Source organism: Miscanthus floridulus, chromosome 8 (assembly GCF_019320115.1).
Source record: "Miscanthus floridulus cultivar M001 chromosome 8, ASM1932011v1, whole genome shotgun sequence".
Taxonomy (NCBI): domain Eukaryota; kingdom Viridiplantae; phylum Streptophyta; class Magnoliopsida; order Poales; family Poaceae; genus Miscanthus; species Miscanthus floridulus.
In genome coordinates, this window is record NC_089587.1 from 81068725 (window position 1) to 81089033 (window position 20309).

At 45.0% G+C, this 20309-nt stretch overlaps 1 protein-coding gene across 4 annotated transcripts; it reads right to left on the reverse strand.

Annotated features, from left to right (window-relative positions):
- Positions 1 to 18913: 18913 nt before the first annotated feature.
- Positions 18914 to 19755, reverse strand: LOC136472744 (protein PHOTOSYSTEM I ASSEMBLY 2, chloroplastic-like). Of its 4 annotated transcripts, none has more exons than XM_066470457.1 (3): positions 19503 to 19755; positions 19278 to 19402; positions 18914 to 19202 (listed from the first exon to the last, which is right to left on the reverse strand). In XM_066470457.1, the coding sequence occupies exons 1-3, from the start codon at positions 19657 to 19659 to the stop codon at positions 19131 to 19133; spliced, it is 354 nt and encodes a 117-aa protein (XP_066326554.1). In that variant the 5' UTR covers positions 19660 to 19755; the 3' UTR covers positions 18914 to 19130. The 4 variants fall into 4 exon arrangements, with proteins under 4 accessions (XP_066326554.1, XP_066326553.1, XP_066326552.1 ...); XM_066470456.1 differs by having other exon boundaries at positions 19263 to 19402; XM_066470455.1 differs by having other exon boundaries at positions 19278 to 19406.
- Positions 19756 to 20309: the final 554 nt, after the last annotated feature.

The following is a 20309-nucleotide window of genomic DNA, read 5'->3' on the forward strand; positions in this document are numbered from 1 at the left end:
CCTTTCAATCAAAGTGACTCTCGATCAATCCAATAATTCTCACTTTTCTAGCAGATTTTGTACCCTTCAATGAAAAATCTATATCTCCCAATGTTCAAATCCAAATACCACAAAATTTTGGTGGATATGTACTTCACTAAGTGATATATAAGCTGTAAAAATTTAGGCTTTATTTGACTTCTAGATTGCTATCAGATTTCACATCTTCCAACACTGCTACATGCTAAAAACTACTACAGTATAGCTAACAAGATCTACTCCAAAATCAAAGAATTTATTATCCAATTCTTATGAAATTTATACAAAACTTACTACAATAAGCTTAGAGCATTCATACCAAATTTTAAGCCAATCCAAATAGATTTGATCACTCAAACTCAGACTTGATCTCAGCTAGCTCAGATTTTTAACAAATGACATATTTTAATCATTTGATCTATACTTCAATAAATATGAATCAACCTTGAAATAAACTTATTTAAATACTTTCACAAGACATATATCCATTCAATCTACTTACTAAAAGTCATCTCATAAACTTATCCAACTCAAATCACTCAAACTTGATTACTAAGCATTTAATCCATTCAAACATCTCATAGCAAGCAACATATGCATATTTATCTAATTCAATCAACTCATATGCACCCAAATAAATTTGATCAATAAGAAATATACCTTGGTAGTCCATGATCATCCAATAGCAAGCTTCAACTCCAATATTTACAAGCCACCAATTATAGCGAAAAAAGTCTACTTAACCCCCCAACCTTTCATACTTGGTCTACTTCACCTCCAACTATGAAACCGCCTGTTTTACCCCCCTGAACTTTCTAAAACCGTCTATTTTACCCCCTGGGCCGCTGACTTTCTAAAACCGTCTATTTTACCCCCTGGGCGGTTTTCAGCAGCGGTTTGCTACAGTAATGGTGGTTTGAATTTTCTTTTTTTTATTTATTTTCGGTGAATTTTTGAAAAATCATAGAAAAATAATAAAATGAAAAATCTAATTTTATTGGACTCCACATGAGTAGATCTACACAGTGAATATATAATACGGTATGCTTTAGTACAATTTTTTTTTGTACCTTTAGATTAATTGAAAAATCTAATTTTGTCTATAATTAATTGGAATAATTCACAGCTGCAGCTTCTATGGTCCAATTGTGGTGAAATTTTTATGGTACGCTAATTATTGTATGCTTGAACTATAGTAAAAATTTCATACTCATTGGACTATGTATAACTTAGTTATAGATAAATTTCGTACTCGTACTGTAGCAAAACCGCCGCTGAAAACCGCCCAGGGGGTAAAATAGACGGTTTTAGAAAGTTCAGGGGGTAAAACAGACGGTTTCATAGTTGGGGGGTGAAGTAGACCAAGTATGAAAGGTGGGGGGGGTTAAGTAGACTTTTTTCCAATTATAGACAATAAATCATTCATAACTTGACAATATGCACTTGTATGTTGTAGCACTTGGACTTTACTCAATTTAACTTGCCATTGGGATAGGAATAGCGCTAAGCTTCAATACTTGACTCAACATATGATAAACAATAAGAATTTCATTGAATCAAGCCTCTAATGTCGTGGTACCTACACACATTTATCCATTTTTTGATGGTACCCAAACAAGTTTGGGTCCTCCCAAGTTAGGTGCAACATACTTAGGTATAGCCTTAGTATGAGTAGCGGAATGTTTTGCAATAGCAATCATAGAGGTACCATCACCATCCTTCCTAAGCATAGAATCATTATCAATTGAAATGGGCTTAGGAGTGTTACCTAGAGGATATGAATTAGCCATGTGTCCCCTTTTTCGGCATGAATAGCAAACTCTATGATTGACCATTTTCTTTCTTACTCATATGTTGCTTCTCATTGTTTTTTTTCTCTTTATTTGCTTGAGCCTTCTTCTCAAGCTTGTTTGGACAACCCGAAGCTAGGTGGCTCAATTCTTCACATGCATGGCACTTGATGTGAGCTAAATCTCTCTTCTCTTTTTGATTCTTGCTCATCATCTTGGTATCTTCAATAAGCATTGAATGCCTTGCTCTTCCACCCCTTCTTGTCTTCTTCTTCTTTATTCCCGAATCACCACCATCTTTATGGTTGGACTTGTCATGCACTTGGGGCTTCTTTTCTTGCTCAACTAGTGGCTTTGGTTAAGACTTCACGTGTTGCTTCACCAATTGCTTGGTTGGACATATAGAGGTGAGATGACCCTATGTGCGGCACTTGAAGCATTTGGCATGCTTTAGCCTCTCTTCTTCTTTCTTCAACTTGAGCTTTTTTTCATTGGAACAACCATTTACAAGATGTCTCATTTCATGGCATTTGAAGCACATGAAATGAAATAGCTTCTCTTTCTTTTGCTTCTTCATCTTTCTTTCTCTTTTTCTTTCCTCCTTCGTCTTGCTCTTGTTGAATCCAAGGCCACTTTTGTCACCATACTTTCTTTGATTTGTCAATATATGCTCTCTAATTTGTTGCTCAATTTCTTTATTTTTCTTTTGAGCTCATTGTTCTCCTTCAAAAGGTTAGTCTCACAAGACATAGATGTAGAACAAGCATCTGTATGTGAAGAGCATGTCATTTCTAATAAATCATCACAAGAGGTGCATATATGCTTCTTCCCTACATCATAAGAGTTAGTCACATGTTGCAATTCATTATTTGACCCATGTGATGAGCTCTCATTATTTTTAAGTTTCTTTGAAAACACTTTAATGAGGGTAGCATGTTGTTCCAATAATTCTGCATGAGACACAAGAAGTCCCTCGTGAGTTAATTTTATCTCATCATATAAAGCTTTAAGAACATCGAGTAAGTATTTATATTCTTCACATGAATTCTTTAGAAATCTCTACATAGGAATGCTGCTTTCGAAAGACGGGCAGTGGATCGGGCCACGTCGCCCGATAACCGTTGGATCTAACCAGAACGCGAGCTGAACCGTTCGATCTGGGTCAAAGCGGCTCCATACCTGTTAAGCCGCGAACCCAATCAGTCGCGAAACGTCGCGAGCCCGCTCGTCCTCTTGCTCTCCGCTTTCGCTTGCTGTCCACCGCTGTCTACCGCCCCTTCCTTCGTACGCTGGCCTGCCCACGCGCCGCAGCTCTCGGCGCCCTCACGGTCGCCTCCTCGGCCGCGGCGCATGGGCCATGGCAAGCGGCAGCTCGTCATACTCCTCGCATCCCCAGATCGAGATCGCCGCTCCCCACTCCTCGCAGTCGCAGCCGCGGCGGTGTCGCAGTCGCCTTGCAAGTCGCGAGCAACGAGAATGTTCCGGTCTCCAGCTAGTCGTCCCCTCCGCCCTCCGCTTTCTGTGCTGCCAATGTCTCTCTCCGCGCACCTCCCTCGGCCGACGGCCCCTCCTTCTTCCTCAGCCACGGCTTGCGACGTCGGCCCTTACCACACCGCCTACAGACCCCTGCTCATGGAAGAGTTCGCGTCGGAGTGGTGTCTAGCTCCTCAGCGGCCAGAGTGGTGTCCATGGACGATGGCCAACTGCTGCTCGATGAAATTCCTCCAAGGTAATCATTTTTGGAAGGGAGCAGCTTGATGAGCCAGTACCTCCAGCCATGATGCCCTACTAAGAGTATATCAGCAAACTATTAACGATGACTCTTTAGATGTGGGATCCAATAGTGTGATTGTGAGGCGGATTCTTGCACCAAGTGAACAAGCAGCAAGTGTTATTGGCGAGCATGGTGTGATGATTAATTCAATCATGAAAGCTTCTCAAACCGACATCCATGTCCTTGGTAACTTAATTTGAAGTAACCTCTCAGCTCAATTTTTGTCAACTACTATTTCCTTCTGCTCAGTGCTTGTGTGTCTTTAGATTGTTGCACTGACGTAATTGCAATATGAGTAATCTGCCAGGAAGCAACAGATTTTGTGTTTTACTGAAGTATAGTTAGTCCTGTTGCTACACAACTTTGCTCTAGTAAATCTGATGTTTGAAAGCATAAAGTATGTTTTGCTACCATCACAGAGGTGCAACTCACATAATGCATCATCTGTTGATTAGACGGAGCATGATTCTTACCTTATCTGTATCTAATTTGTTACATTGATTGTTTAGATGGTGATCTGCCTCCTGTTGCACTGGAAGAAGATAGGCCATTGAGCCACTGAATAATTAGCGTTTCTGATATTATTTGATCAGCAACCCATGAGCTTAAACATGAATATTCTGTTGTCTTTCTATCATGCAGGATTGCATCGATCGAGATAATAATCACAATGCAGATAAGTGCCAGTATTTACTGAAATAGTCGTATCCCATGTGTACTAACTATACATGTACATATATGGCAATTTAAAATTCATATCACTGGTAGAAGTTCGAAGATGTGCAGTGGCTTACTTCATTTCATCAAACTGGAATGACATGTCTTGTATTTATCGCCTGCTCTGATTAAAAATTTTATAGAATGGCATTTTTCAAATATTAGAGCATGGCATTTCAGTATGTCATCAAATTAGCAAAACCATCCAACTACTACTTCATTCAGGATCCTTACACATCACAGATTAGTTGGGCCCATACCGCCAGAACTTGGAAGATCAAATCAGTTAGAAACGAAATTATTTAAGTGCGACTATTGTTCTTCCGATGTGTGATGACTTGCAGGTATCTACAACAAAATTATTTAAGTGGATACGTCCTTTTTAGAATTTAGTGATTTGGTATGTAAGTTCCTAACAGGAATTGGTAGTTGTTCACAATCAGGTATGCCACTGGAACAAGACAATAGTTGTTTCAGTCTCAATGCGTGTGGTTCTTTTTTTATATGTCAAATTTAGTTCTTTTCCCCGAACTGAGTAGTTATGTATGAATATGAAAGATTAACTAATGGTGTTTAGTAAACTCCTCTTTATTATCTTTAATGATAAATGTGTTTATCAATGATTTTTTTCATAGTAACGACTTGCCACTGATACTAGATTTTGATATTTGAGGAGAGTTATGTCCTTCACTATGTTCCTTTAATAAGTATCTAGTATTAAGATAAATAAAAATTCCAGACTTCGGAGCTACATTTGGCAGATAGATGGGGGAGAAAGCATGTTCTCTTTGTAAAATAGAAATGTGTTGAAGCGAAGGAGCACACACGATCTTACTCTATTTCTCTAATCATTTTGGTTTCTATGGGCAGAGCACAAATATTTTCTCCAATGCATAATTATCCTTCCATCCATGTACATTTAAATAGTATCAATTTGTTTTTGTTTTCCCTCTTTCCAGGCTGCTGCTGCAGCCTATGGATCTCATCATTCATTAAACGTTATACAAGACATTTTTGTGCTGGGTCACTGAAAGAAACTTAGCGATGCATACTTATACATGGCCTCAGCTTTTATGACAATATCTGTGAGATATGCTTAGTTTCAGAAAATATTGTTCTCCTGTAAAACTACAAACTTACAAAACTTCTATATGACCATTAGCACTTAAAAGTATTGATGCATTGCTATATTGAATTGTATCCCATAGATGGAGTTGCTACTGGGAACATTTATATGATAACATTGCTGCATATCAACGTATATATGTGCATGCAAATTTAGGTACAACACACTTGGATCAAGCAAGGCACAGAGTCATATTTTGAGGAAATATCTGAACTCCTAATTGTGCTATTGCTGTAAATATTAACCATGACTCCACTACAACTTAGCTCAACATCAAAATCCTCATATATTACTAATGGGTGATCTCGTAGCTAACCTTTTGCAATAATAATGGTATAAAAAAAACTACGCCGGTAAACTCCAAGGATGGCGCGGCAAAGCCGCGCTGAGTTTTCTAGTGAGTTTTCATTTTTCAATTTTAATGTTTTAGCTTTCTCATTTTCTAAAGACATGGTCATGCTAGCAAGTCTACTAACAAATTCATCATATGAATCAACATGATCAGCCACATTAGCATTGGATACCTTGGTGTCATCTTGTGACATGGAGCAACATGGTGTAGTGGATGGGCTTGTTGTAGCATCACAATCATGGCCCGAGGATGAACCATCATCATCATCACCATCACCAAGTGTGATTGAGGTAGAATCAACATTTGTATCACTTAGGGCATCACCATCCATCTTGTCAAGTGAACTTGTGGTAGATCGATCGTCGTTGTCATCGTCACTTGACCATAAGGTGAAGCAATCTTCCACAATCACCAAATTGTGGTCATGCTCAACACACTCATGTGTCTCCTCCTTGGTATCATCCTCCTTTACTTGGTCATCATTACTTGAGGAGTCACCATAGAGTCGGTTGATTGCTTCCCACAACTCATGTGCGGTTCCTTTGCAATCCACCCTATAAAACACCTTCAAACTCAAAGCATCCATTATAAAGCAATAAGCATGTGCATCGAGTTCAAAGCAAACCATTTGAGGTTTGGTGATATTTTTATGATCTAGCACATGAGAAATGCCATTCATAACCATCCATCAAAATTTAGGTCCCTTTGCATGAAAATGATCAGTCATATGGTTTTTCACCGTGCAAAGTGTGTGCCATCAAAAATGTGTGAGTCACAATTATCTAGCCCACTAGACGCCATCCTCTCAGGTTAGTGAAGACCACAAATGAGACACCTAGCTTTGATACTATGTGTAGGGTCGAGATGGCAGACTAGAGGGGGGTGAATAGCCCTTACTAAAACTTAAACTCACCGGCTAACCGAAACAAATGCAGAATCAAAACTATCGGTCTAGCTAAGACTACACCTCTCTATCTCAGTTCTCAAGCACCTTAAAAAGATCCTAATTAGGCAACAAAGATGTCAGACTAGTTAGAGTTCACCTAACCAATTCTAGAAGCAAGGTCACACAAACCTATGCAACTAGTACTTTAAACAATGGGGGAGCTCTGACACAATTCTAGTAAGCAAAAGCACAAAGCTCCTAAGCTCATTAGCAATGCTCAATAACAAGGCTACACAAGCCAAATTAGAGAGCGCAAAATTACTTAGCTACACAAACTAAGCAAGGCAATTAACAAGGTCACTCAAGCCAAATTAGTTGCGCAAGGGAGCTACTTCTATGCTACACAAGGAAGAAGGTAACTAGCAAGCTACACAAACTAGCTAATTATAAGAGCAACTACACAAGCATAATGTAAATGAAAGTAAATACAAGCTTGTGTAATAAGGATGCAAACCAACAGGAAGACAAGGATGACACGATGATTTTTATCCCGAGATTCACATGCTTGCCAACACGCTAGTCCCCGTTGTGTCGACCGTTCACTTGGTGATTCGGCGGCTAATTGGCACCACTCCAAGCCCACACGTTGGGCACCGCAAGAACCTCACAGACCAAGTGAGGGTAACTCCATGACACGCTCAACTAAAGTTGCTCTTCGTGGCTCCCGCGGGGTGAGCACAATACCCCTCACAATCACTTCTCCAGAGCACCACACAAGCTTCTTGCGTGCTTCGACATAGACCACCACCAAGCCATCTAGGAGGTGGCAACCTGTGGTAGAACCGCATGAAATAACATGCTTTTGGAGGCGCTCGTCTTCCACTAGACACTAAGCACCCCAAAAGTTAGCTACATCGGATAGGAGCACACCCCACGGGAGAACTCGAATCAATCCATGTTTTACCTCCAGAATCCAATAATGAGTACGAGCTTACAATACTTAGTCCATTTCATACAACATAGAGTATTGAAAATAATTTATTACAGTACCAGAGTTCAGAATGTGAAATTAAACAACGGAAAAATGTAATAATCATCTAGTGGAAACGATACAAGGATCCGTTTGTGCCCACCAGAAGAATCCTTCACACAAGAGCTACTCCTTAAGCTGCACCTGTAATAGGGTAAAATAAACCCTGAGTACACAATATACTCGCAAGACTTACCCGACTAGTGGGAATAGTTTTCTGACTTCAAGGGGTATGATATGCAATATGGGTTTGCTGTTTTATTTTTGTTTACGAAAAGCATTACTAGAAGTAAGTCCTTAAGATCAAGTTTAATTAGCAGTCATGATTACTTTATTAGCTAACCATTCTAGGTAAGCACATGTTCTACTTTCAAGCAAGGATTGAGCAATCAGAACCAATTTACCATCTTTCATATTCCAGTTCTTACTACGGTACTAGACCATAGCCAAGTCGTACCGTCTCATGGAAACGACGATTCATGAACCAATGTATCCTAGCTGGGTACTCCAAACACACGCTCAATTTGTACCCTAGGCACAAACAAGACCAACCTATTCCATTCCTGTCACGGGGTCCAGGTCCCTGTCTAAACTTGGACTCCAAGCCTCCACACTTGAGACCCGGTCTCAATATGGTGCTTAGACCTTCAGCTTTCCCCGCCTCTAATCAGTCGGTCTAAAAAGAGCCGGAACCCACGACAAGAGCGTAACGAGCCTTCCCGCTCCCATAAGCAAGTATATGCTTAGGATAATAAGTCTATGACCAGACTACCATCCACAGCAACGAATAGTCTTTAATCGACACGGATAGGGAAAATAGTATACCAAAGCTAAGCCCCATGGCCGTGGGACTCGTTACACCCACCAATACCCATACCATATCCCTGTCTGGTCTTCATTTTTATTTTATAATTTTTATCATGAGAGTAATTATAATAATCATGTATTGTGAGTAACGGCAGGTTACTCACGCTACCAAAACCTAAGCATATGTAACACCCTCAGTGTTACACTGCAACTCATTTGCTAAAACATGTCATGAGCATCATGTTTATATGTTAATGTATGTGTAAATCATTTCCGTGTGTAGATCAATTTTCATAACTTAAAACGACCAACGGAAATGCATAACGTAAGGTTGTTCTTGACTTATGAAATTATCAAGTAAGGATGTTCGCGAATTTTTATTGAACGAAAACACTATAGAACGTATATACGGAACTTTAATAAAGTTAGAAGTATAAACTTTGTAGATGACGATGAAATACCTGCGGTCAAAAAATGAATTCACTAGCTAACTGGTCTAATAGCTTGGAAATCGAATTTGACGCAAATCCGATCAAGACTTGGTCAAATTTATAAGACTGAAAAAAGGTTTGACAAAGCAATGTTTGGCAATTTTTGTAGAGTAATTGGGTTGAGTGGTGTGGTATTAGGGCTTGTTTTAGTAGCCCAACATGCCCTATTAAGTATAGCATAGGTGGTTTGGCGATTGAATCAATGATTTGGATTTTTAGGACACTTTAAAAAGCGTGCATGGCACGTTCCCGGCCGATTTCATCGTGTGGGCGCAGTCACCGTGCCTTGGGCATTCGACGTCGCAGCATTAGCAGTCTAACGCACGCACGCAGACACGTGCACCGCCACGCTCGGTAGGACGCTGGGGGCCATTTGGCCTGGCCGCTCTACCCTGCCGCGTCCCTATCGTTGTCGTCGTGGGCCCAATGCCCTGACCGGTCCACTACCGTCTGGCCACTCTGCTTTGTCGTGTCGCTGCTTTGCGTTGCGTCATGTCGTGTCTATGTTGCGCTGCGCTATTCCTATCTGACCAGGTGGATGCCATCTGCATGGCCTTGCACGCCGTCGTGACACCATTAATGGCGCCGCAACATGCGGGCCACAGCCTGTCGCCGACGCGCTCGCTCGTCCACTACGTTTGGGGTGAGGGACCCTCGGCCACGGCACCTGCACCCCACCAAGATGCGCCCTAGTCAAAGTCTGACGAGTTCCACTGTTGTCCCATCCCCCCGCGTGCCCCTGCTTCCCAACCACCGCCGCCGTGAATGGCGTCGCGCTCGTCCGGCCGAGCCACGCCAAAGCAAATCATAGCGCCTGGCCCAATTTAGAGTAATTGTGTGCACCAGAAGCTAGAAAGGGAGCCTAGCTACGTGCCAAGCTTGCCCACTGCTGCAGCCGTGCTGTGTCGAGCCTCAATTTGAAGTTTCTCGCCGTCGGCCAACGTAAGACCGAACGACGATGCCCACCAAATTAGCCTCGCACCGTCCGCCTCTATCCAATTTCGTGGCACCGTGTCTTCGCCTTGATCCCCTCCACCCCCTGAGCACCCCACTTGAACCACCACTGCTTTCCCGGCGCCGCTGACACGATCGCGCCACCGTAGTCCGTTGTGGAGCTTGTCGTGTGCGCTTGGCCGGATGCACCCGATCCATCCCTGGCCAAACCATCACCACAACAGCAACCTGGGTATGATAGTGGTGCTTTAGAGTTAGCTAGCTCTCCCCGCGGTGGCTTAGGGTGGCCAGCGTGGTCGCACCGCCGTCGCGCATGGCCGCGCACCATGTCCGCCGCTTTCGCGAGCTCCGCTGCCCCTATAACCTTGGCTAGGGTTGTAGGTGTTGTTCGGCTCGTTATCTAGGGCAGGGCGGGTCACAGATGGCTGGTGTGGCGGTCTAGTGCCATCATCGCCGCGTCGGTGCACACGGCGGTGGTCGAAGGACCCACCCGTGGTAAAGAAGTGAATAGGGAGGGGCTTATCTATATAAGCACAGACTGTGAGAATAGTGTTGCGGACCTCAAGGGGAATCACTGGTAGCTCGAGGGCATTTTAGCAAATGATGTCAGCGCACGTGGGCCTCCCCGTCGTGGGCCGTTGCCACGCGTGAGCTGCGCCGACAAGTCGCGTGTGCACGCGCGCTGTGCGGTAGTGGGCCGCATCGCTCGCTCATGGGCCATGCAGGTTAAATTTGCTTTTCAATTTATAGAAGATAGAAATAGCTTTGTATTTTACATCCTAAGTTGAACTTTGGAAATTAATATCAATTCACATAAGTAACCAAAAATTGTGAAATAAATTATGTTGAGTTCCTAAAAATGTGGTCTACATGTAGTATGGTTAGTTTATATATGTCGCTGTTGATGCTAAGATCTATTAAATCATTTGAAAGTGTTAATATTATTTAGATTAATAATTGTAAAAAATTTTGTGGCAAATTGGTAATAGCTTTGACTGTGAAATTTTTGCAGTAGGTTCATTGTATTATTAGGTGCTCACTATAATTTTTGTAGCCTTATAATAGTTTGATAAATAGGGTAGTTAGTACTCCTTGTTTTATCATATATATAGTAAATCGATACTATGAATAAGGATGCCTTTAGTTGCTAAGATAATACATGCAATGTTTCATACCTATTTAGTGGTAATAATAGGTAACTTAGCATCTTGGTCGGTAGAACTAGCTTAGTAGCCTAATAGATGTATTCTTATTTTAAGAGTTGCTGTTGCCGTATTACTAAGTGTTGCATCATCATTTCATGCATGTAGATAAAGAGTTGGTAGAGTTCATGACTGCGGGCGAGCAGGAGTACAAGGAGATCATCGAGGAGTATGAGGAGGAGATCCTCGTCTAGGAGGGTGCCCCGAAGCCATCAGTTGCTGACTTTGCTGACACCCCACTTGCCCAAGGCAAGCCCCGGTACATAACCCTTATTTTGAATGATCACTGGATATATATATGGATGTGATATGTATTTATGTTAGAGGCATTTTATGGAAACTACATGCATAGATATACCTACCTGTGAGTCCAACTAGCATAGGTCAAGTAGCTGCTATGCTTAGGATTTTCGGTACCATGAGTAACATGTCGTTACTCACAATAGGTGATTATTATGATCACTCATGATAAAATGGTGGAAGGAAAATAGAGATCGGGCAGGGATATAGTTTGGGTATCGATGGGTGTAAGAGGTTGTGTCCTGTGGCCAATGGGGCATAGCTTGGTTACACCGTTTCCCTGTCTATGTCGGTTAAGGACCGGCCGTTGCATTAGGTTCTAGGCAAGTCATAGATTTATTATTCCAAATACATACTTGTGTATGGGCACAGGGAAGGCTTGTTGCTCTCTTGTCGTGGGTTCTGGCTCTTTTTGAACCGACTGATTGGAGGTGGGGATGGTGGAGGTCCAAGCACCGCACTGAGTTCGGGACTCAGGAGTGGGGGGCTTGGAGTCCAAGTTTAGATGGAGACCTGGACCCCATGATAGGAGAGTGGTGGGTTGGTCCTATTTGTGTCTAGGGTACAAGCGAGATGTATGTTTCAGGGTACCCAGTTGGGCATATTGATTCACAAATCGTCGGGTGATCCGGTATGGCTTGTCTACAGTCTAGCACCGTAGTAAGAACTGAACAATGAAAGGTGGTGAAATGGAACTATTTGCTCAACTCTTGCTTGAAAGTAGAATAGGTGCTTACATAGAATGGTTAGATAATGAACTAATTATGACTGCTAATAATAAGCATACATAAGGATTCACTATTAGTATTGCTTTCCGCAAAAAGGAAAACCAACAAACCATAAAGCTTATCATATCCCTTGGAGTCGGAAAATTATTCCCACTAGTCGGATAAGTCTTGCGAGTACATTGTGTACTCAGGGTTTATTTACCCCTGTTGTAGGTGCAGCTTGAGGAGTAGCCATTGTGTGAAGGATTTTTCTGGTGAGCATAGACGGATCCTTGTATATTATTGATAGATGTTTATTTTTATTCCGCTGTTTAATTTCCGCACTCTGAACTTGGTATGTAATAATGTCTTTCTAAGAACTCTGGTTGTATGAAATAGATTAAGTAATGTAAACTCATTCTCACTATTGGATCCTTGTGAAAATGTGGATTATTCGAGTTCTCCCTTGGGGTGTGCTCGACGGAATCCGCCCGATGTAGCTCGCTCTCGGGGTGCTTAGTGTCTGGTGGAAGATGAGCGCCTCTGAAGGTGTGTTATTTCAGGTGGTTCTACCACAACATTGCAGCTACTCGAACTTGCACTAGTAAGACTCATAGGACATATATATATATCCATGTGTTTTCCATAAAATTCTTGTAACGTAAATGCACATCACATATATACATATAGTGATTATCAAAAATAAGGGTTATGCATCGAGGCATGCCTTGGGCAGGCGTGGTGCCAGCCAAGTCAGTCGATGGTGGCTTTGGGACCTCCTCCCTCACGAGGACCTCCTCCTCGTATTCCTCGATGATCTCCTCGAACTCACGATCGTCGGTGGTCACTATCTTCACCAACTCGTTCTTTACATGTGTGCGATGATAATGCAACCATTTAGCATTTAGGCAACATCAACTCTTAAAATAAGAATATGCACGCCAAGCTACTAAGCTAGCTCTAATGACTAATATACTAAGCTAATTATCATCTTCATCAAGCAAAGTGTTGGGTTCAACTAACAAACCCTTAGCTCAGCAAATTAAGGATATATCTTTATTTCTACTACTGATTTAATGTGTATTAAAACCAAGAGCATTTAACTACCCTAATGCTTAGTCTATTCTAAGGCTACAAAATTACAGTGACCACATAATAATACAATGAAGCTACGGTAAAAATTTCAGGATTTAAGCTATCACCAATTTACCATAAAAATTCCTACAATAATTATCCTAATAATATTAAACACTTTCAAATGATTTAATAGCCCTTAATATCAACATAGATATGCATCATCTATATATACAACCAGATAGATCATAATTTTAGGAACCTAACAAAATTTATTTCATAATTTTTCAACACCTATATGATTTTATATTAATTACCAAAGATCAGCTCAAAAATTAAATTAAAAAACCATTACTAATTTCCTAGGAAAAAGAAAAATGAATCTCCCACGTGGCCCACCCATGCATAGCGGCCCGCTGAAGCGGCCCACGCGACGTCGGCCCACGCGCGAGACGGCCCACGGCGGGGAATCCCGCACGCGCTGGCGCTTTTACAAAATAGACCTCACACTTCTCTTGAATTACAACTAGGTCCTAACACTATTTCCCCCTCTCTCAAACCTTCTCACTTAACCCCTTGGCTTTCCTAGAATTCTCCCACGTGCACCCTCGGCGATTGAGTGCATGGTGGCACGGTGGGCGGTGACACAGCGTGGTCGCGCCAGCAACCTAGGACCTACGCCGACCCTCCTAATGGGTTGGTCACCATCTCTGACCTGAGTGGCTATGCTAAGTGGCGGTGCAGGGTGACATGACTTGCTGGGGAAAGCTACAGCGGTGCGCGGCCATCCACGACGGCGGTGCCACTGTTTCGATGAGCTGGGGCAGCTGTAGACCTAATTGGTTAGCGCACGAGCATTAGGAGGCTATCGTGGACCAGGACGAGGAGGTGGTTGGAGCAGAGGATGATGGAGAAGGGTTGGCCATGTGCGGCTGAGCCATGCGGCGGCATACCGCAGTGGCACGGTCGCGTCATCGACGACGGGGAGGCGGTAGAGGTTCAGCTATGGCGCGTAGGGCAAAGAGGGGATGGAGGCGAATCTAGTGGTGCACAGGAATTGGCTTGGGGTGAAGTGATGGAGGGTTGTCCTCGGCCATGGCCGAGCGTGGCCTTATTGGCCCGACGGTGGGGAAAGTTCCAAATTGAACCTTGGTCATGCACGGTTCAAGGCTAGGTGGGGTCAGGCAGCGAGAGGACTTGATGATGAAGCCATGGATGCGCTGAATTGAATGGAGGTGATCACTCGATGCTTAATTTGATGGCGCGGCTCAACGGCGGTAGTAGAGAGAGAGAGATGGGACGCGACAAGTGGGCTCATCTCGGGCTTGCCTTGGCGGGACACGATCGGCATGATCATGGAGGCACACGCAGACGCTACGGACAAGCGCGCGCGTCCACGACCGGCATGGCCCGCGTGGTGTAGTGCCATAAATGGCAAGGCGATGGCGAGCTCGGCCATGTGCATGCGGTAGTGGCGGCCTCGAATTGGGCCAGCAGTGGCCTAGAGGTGCAGAGAGAAGCACGGATGTGACGGTGAGGCGACGGCACCGGCAGCGGCTACGTCGCAGCACGGGGCGAGTCGACAGTGTGGCAACACGGCGGGGCCAGAAGCAGTACCGCTTGGTTGCGCAAGCAGCAGCAGTGGCTCCACGCACCAGAGGCCAGTGGTGGCTAGGCCAAAGCAGCCATGACCAGCCACGTGTGGTAGCACGCGACCAATGAGTGACGTCGTGTGGCCAAGCGTGGTGATCGAGCTCACCTAGCGAACCAGCCCAAGAACGTGTCGTGCACAAATTTTAAAGCATCTATAAAAATTAAACGGTTGTTCTAGGAATCAAACCACCTTCACCATACTCAAGAGGGCTTATCAGGCTACAAACTCGAGCTAAAACACGACACCACTTCTTAACTTTATTTCACAAAATAAATTTCCAAACGTGGCATTGTCTTGCTGTCTTAAATTTTGATTCCAAGTTCCATTTCTAGGCTATCAAAAATGTCAGCTAACGATGTTATTTTTTTACAGCAAGGATTTCATTGTCATCTACAAAGTTCATATTCCAAACTTTATTTAAATGCCACATATATATTCTATAGTATTTTTGTTCAATAAAAATTGGTTTAAACCATACTTGATATACATGGGTTATGGAATAGCCGCATTTTTATTGATCATCTTAGGTTCCAAAAATTTTATCCACACATTCCATCACATGCATTATCACATAAACATGATGCTCATGACATGGTTTAGTAATTTATTTAGGGCATAACACCGAGGGTGTTACACAACCTCCAAAAGTAACAAGCACCACTAGCTTGCAACTCGATCACCTAGTGCCACTCGATGCAACCTCACGATGCAATCGCACTAGAATCACACTCACACTCAATCGGATGATCACTATCAAGCGTATGTGAGTTAGAGGGCTCCCAAGCACACCTACACAAGCCACCAAGGTTTAAGGGTGCTCAGCAACTAGCCCAAGGCCGAGCTCCACCTTTATTTATAGCCCCCAAGCCAAATAGAGTCGTTGGAGCCTTGGAACACATTTCTGCGTGGTCACTGGATAGGTCGGTGAGGGCACCGGACAAGGGGAGGCGGTGCCCCAATGGTTGAATTGCAATGGATAATTTGAACTAGCCATTGAAAAGTTGGGCACCGAACATGTAGGGGTGGTGCACCACCCTAGGGGTGGCGGTGCCACCTGCCGGCCAAAAACCCAAACCCTAGGCTGTATAGCTATTTGTTAGCTTTCTAAAAAGTCCAAGATCATCGAAATCGGAGTTCAGAGCTAAGAGTTATGCCCAAAATACAAAAGGGTGGTGCTGCTGAAATGGTTACGTTGCAAGGGGTGGCGGTGCACCACCCTAGGGTGTCCGGTGCACATCGGAAAGGGCGGTGCCACCCCCCAGGTAGGGTTGCGTGTTGGCTACAAGTTTGGTTGTGTTTTCCGACCATCGGACAACCCAAACTTGCTCTTTTCTTCTCCTTTTCTTCTCCAACTTCATCCAAAATAACTCCAACAACTTCTCCTTTGCAAATGTGCCAATACCACCGAGTGTTCACCATCTTGTGCATGTGTGTTAGCTTTTCACAAACATTTCCCAAAGGATTAGTCACTCAATTCACCACGCCACTCGATCCTAGTAATAATGAAAAGTTAGATCACATGAGTGGCACTACATGACCGATATGCAAACAAGTTTGGGTGAAATGAACTTGGTCATCTATCCTAAACCCGGTCATAAACTTCTCTACACACCTATGACTGGTGAAATGAAATGTCCTACAGGCTATACCTTTGCCTTGCGCATTCCATTCCATCTCCTCCAATGTTGATGCAACACATGCACCAACCTTGATCAACAAATGATATGATCCACTTTCATATCATCATGTGACCTTGTTGGCTCATCGATCTTGGCCTTACTTGCTTTTTACCGTTGCCTTCGTCCATAGGTGCCAAGTCTTGCTCAAGCTTCACCGTCACGCGGTCCATCGCTCCAAAGCCTCCAACTTGCCCTTCACGCTTGCAACCACCAAGTCTTGTCTTGATCTTCTCCTCCTTAGTCACATGACTCAATGTCATGTCTCATATGCCATGAGCTCCTTCATCACATGTGTGAGCTTTGCAAAATATCCAAGCCATTTCACCTCTATGGCATGAGTTGCTCACACAAGTGTACCTATGGACTAATCACCTATGTATCTCACATTTAAACATATTAGTCCACCTAGGTTGTCACTCAATTATCAAAACCAAAGAAGGACCTTTCATGGAGGCACCATGGCCATGCGGATTAGGGGCGGCCACCACCGTCGTGGTCTCCAGATGGGCCACTGCCGTGGGCTCCTACACCCTGCTTGGGCCCACTGGTTGAAGAGGAAGGGAGAGGGAATGAGGGATGCTCCATGCGCAAACGCACACTAGAGCAATCAACAGATGGGTCTGGGCCGGCAGCTTCTAGGCACCTGGCGGCTTGAGCAAGGAGAAGGATGGGGGCGATTGAGTCGAGTTTGAGGAGTGGAAGGATCAAATATATACCTATACCGACAACTAGTGGGTTGGGCTACAATGTTTCTACTGGGCCTTTGCATGTTCTTCGGCTTCCTCGGTTATTTCGGTTAACCGAGCCCAGGAACCGAATTAACCTTCCAAATTTTGGTTCCTGGAAACTGGGAACCGAACAGGGAACCAAAGTTTTTGGTTTTGGTTATTTCGGTTTCGATTTTGGTTATTTCGGTTCGGTTTTTGGTTCTCGGTTATTTTTGCCCAAGGTTAATTAGGACCAAGGCGACACAGTCATAGGACGGCGTCAAGACCCTGGGAAAAATGCCTTAGGCCAGGCTGGTTATCGAGCTCCACGATCGGGCCCGGGCAACCTAGACCTCTGCAACAATGGTCATCACCAACCAAGGGAAGCCAGGAGCCATGCGGTCGCGCTCGATCTGTCGTCCCGACCAACCTTCCACCCGAGGCGACACAAGAAATCCCCTGGTAGGCCATGACAAAAGATCTGAAGCCTGACATGCCAACAGAGTCATAGTGCCTTGTGGTCCTATCGGGGCCCAGTTTCCTCTCGCCCACGAGGCTGTGTTGGCCACGTCCCGTCTAGGGTCATGCCTGGAGCATGACACAATGTGACAAGGGAACGTGTGCCACCTCTGCATCAAGAAGGAGATGAGAGCAAGCCCCCTAGCTAGCCACTCTTGAGAGCGGCCTCTCCCTCGATGGCGTAAAGTGGACTCCATGGGGAGGATCGACCTAGGTGAGGCACAATGGCATCTCCATGCTCTGGCGGCAGTGTTAGGGCTGGCTCGGCGTTGTCGAACACAATCACGAACGAGATGACACCAAACGCCTCGAGTCTCGAAGATTAGGATGTGAAACCCTAGAGCTCCCTTGTTTGCCAAGGGATCCACGGACAACCGAGCTGCTTGTACTCCTCTCGGTCCCAAGGTATATGGGGGGCAGAGGATCTTATAGAAGGGGATGACCGATAACACATCGGAGTCGTCAGATCTGAGCAAACCCTAGATCAGAACTAGCTTAGCACTCCTCTCTGTCTCTCTAATTGTAAGAACTTGTTTGAGCCATTCTAACACGAAGAACTCGCTGCTGGACATATGCCTTAGAGGTCCGAACCAGGATAGATCCTTTGTCTTGAGTGCTAAACCACCAAAATTCCACACATCGATCCATCGACGGATCCACTAATCACTATTGTGGTTACGAACCCACGACAGTAAGAGAGTTAGGGAGTGTCTGGTGCGGCTTCGCTCCTTGTGCTCTGGTGAGGGAGTCACATGCGAAGCCAGTGCGGGAGGCCCACTAAACATGACCTTAATTTGATATGGGTTGGGTTGGGTAAAGGGTGGGGTTTTTTTTAGAGAGAGAGGGTAAAGGGTGGGTTTAAACCTATTAACAAGGCTACTCTCGACCATGCTTTTGCTCAGCTTCTGGAAACTATAGAAACAAGCATTAGCGCGAGTGCTACTGGCCTGCTGAGCTGACTAGAGCAACGTGCTATGGTCATTACTGGCCCTCCTAACTTCATTTTGGTGTTCCTTGCGATCCATCACTGGCTAGCCGGGATCAATGACAAATCATTTAGATTGGAAGCTCACCCCATTGGTGTTTCCCAAAAACAAAGAGATAGAAAAAAGAGTACACGGATGCATGTGTAAACATTGTGGTCTTGTTAGAACCAATCTATAACAAGAGCAAGCATCTATGTGAAATTGAAACTGATAGGTACACAGACGTTCTCCTGTGAACATGATCAGAAGATAATAATTGTCCTTTAAACATGGTCAGAATATATAACAATAGTAATTCACACAGATTTCTTTTGCAGACATGATCTGCATCCCACAAGTGCGACCACCATGAGACGCTCACGATTCATTGCTCTCGGGGAAGGTGATGCACTTGTACACCCTACATCTTGGGCACAGGATGAAGCCCGCCTGCATGCATGCGACAGAGAATTTTCATCAGAATTCAGAAAGATTCTGCATGCGAGCGACCGCAAGAGAGCTGACCGCCTTGCACGTTGGGCAACGGCGGTACACCCGGGTGCCCTCCGACTTGACGTTGTTCTTCTTCCCCTTGCAGAAGTCGCAGAGCATCCACCCCATGCCGTCGCACTCTTCACACGCTACAGCTTCTTCCTTGGAACAATTCACGAGACGACACATAGCTTACGTATGCCCGTGCAGCGCCAGCAGCATCTAGAAAGAACGGTGCTGAGATCGATCATCGCTAACCTCGGTGCCCTCGACGACCACCGGCGGCAGCTCCGCCTCCGCGGCCGTGCCGAGTTCCCGTGGGACGGAGGCGCAGCCGATCCTGCCGTTCCTCTCCGCACGCCTGCGCCGTGGCAGCGGCGCCCGGAACGGTGGCAGCGGCGAGCTGCAGCGGCATGGCCCAATCCACTGGTCCGGCCTCGCGGCGACGCTGCTGCACTGCGCCATCCCGCAGGAGCTGTGCCTGTGGTGGGGCTGCGGCACCCTCGCCACCACTCCTCCTTTTGTGGATAATAAACCAGCGACAGCGAGTGGAAGGAAGCCTAACGGTGTCTGACGCCATGGCCCCACGCGAATCCACCTCGGATAACCGCTGCCACACGTTCTCCCGCATGCACGGTCAACGAGTCAACTTCAAGGCTGATAGCATCATTTTTCAGCTCAATGTAAAGCCTTTTGTGTTACATCACATACAGTAGGATAGAGATAATATCATAAGTTGCACTAACAAATATTGTGTAGCAACTGATATACGCATCTGCTGAAAACAGGGTGTGCCTGCCCTCGCCCGCGTGGATTCACGCCCGCCCGCGTCGCGCGCCCTGACTACTACGGTCGTCTCTATCTACATGCCCCCGCCCGCTCGGACGATTCACCGCCTCCACTGCGCCGCGTGGACTTGTTCCGCCCGATGTAGCCGCTCCATCTGCCTGCCACGGCCGCCTCCACTGCACCGGGGTGCCTCCATCCGCCTGCCACGACCGCCTCCACCTTGTCAGTTCGCCGCGCCAAGTTGTGCTAAAAATGTGTGTTGCAAACGTACGCTTC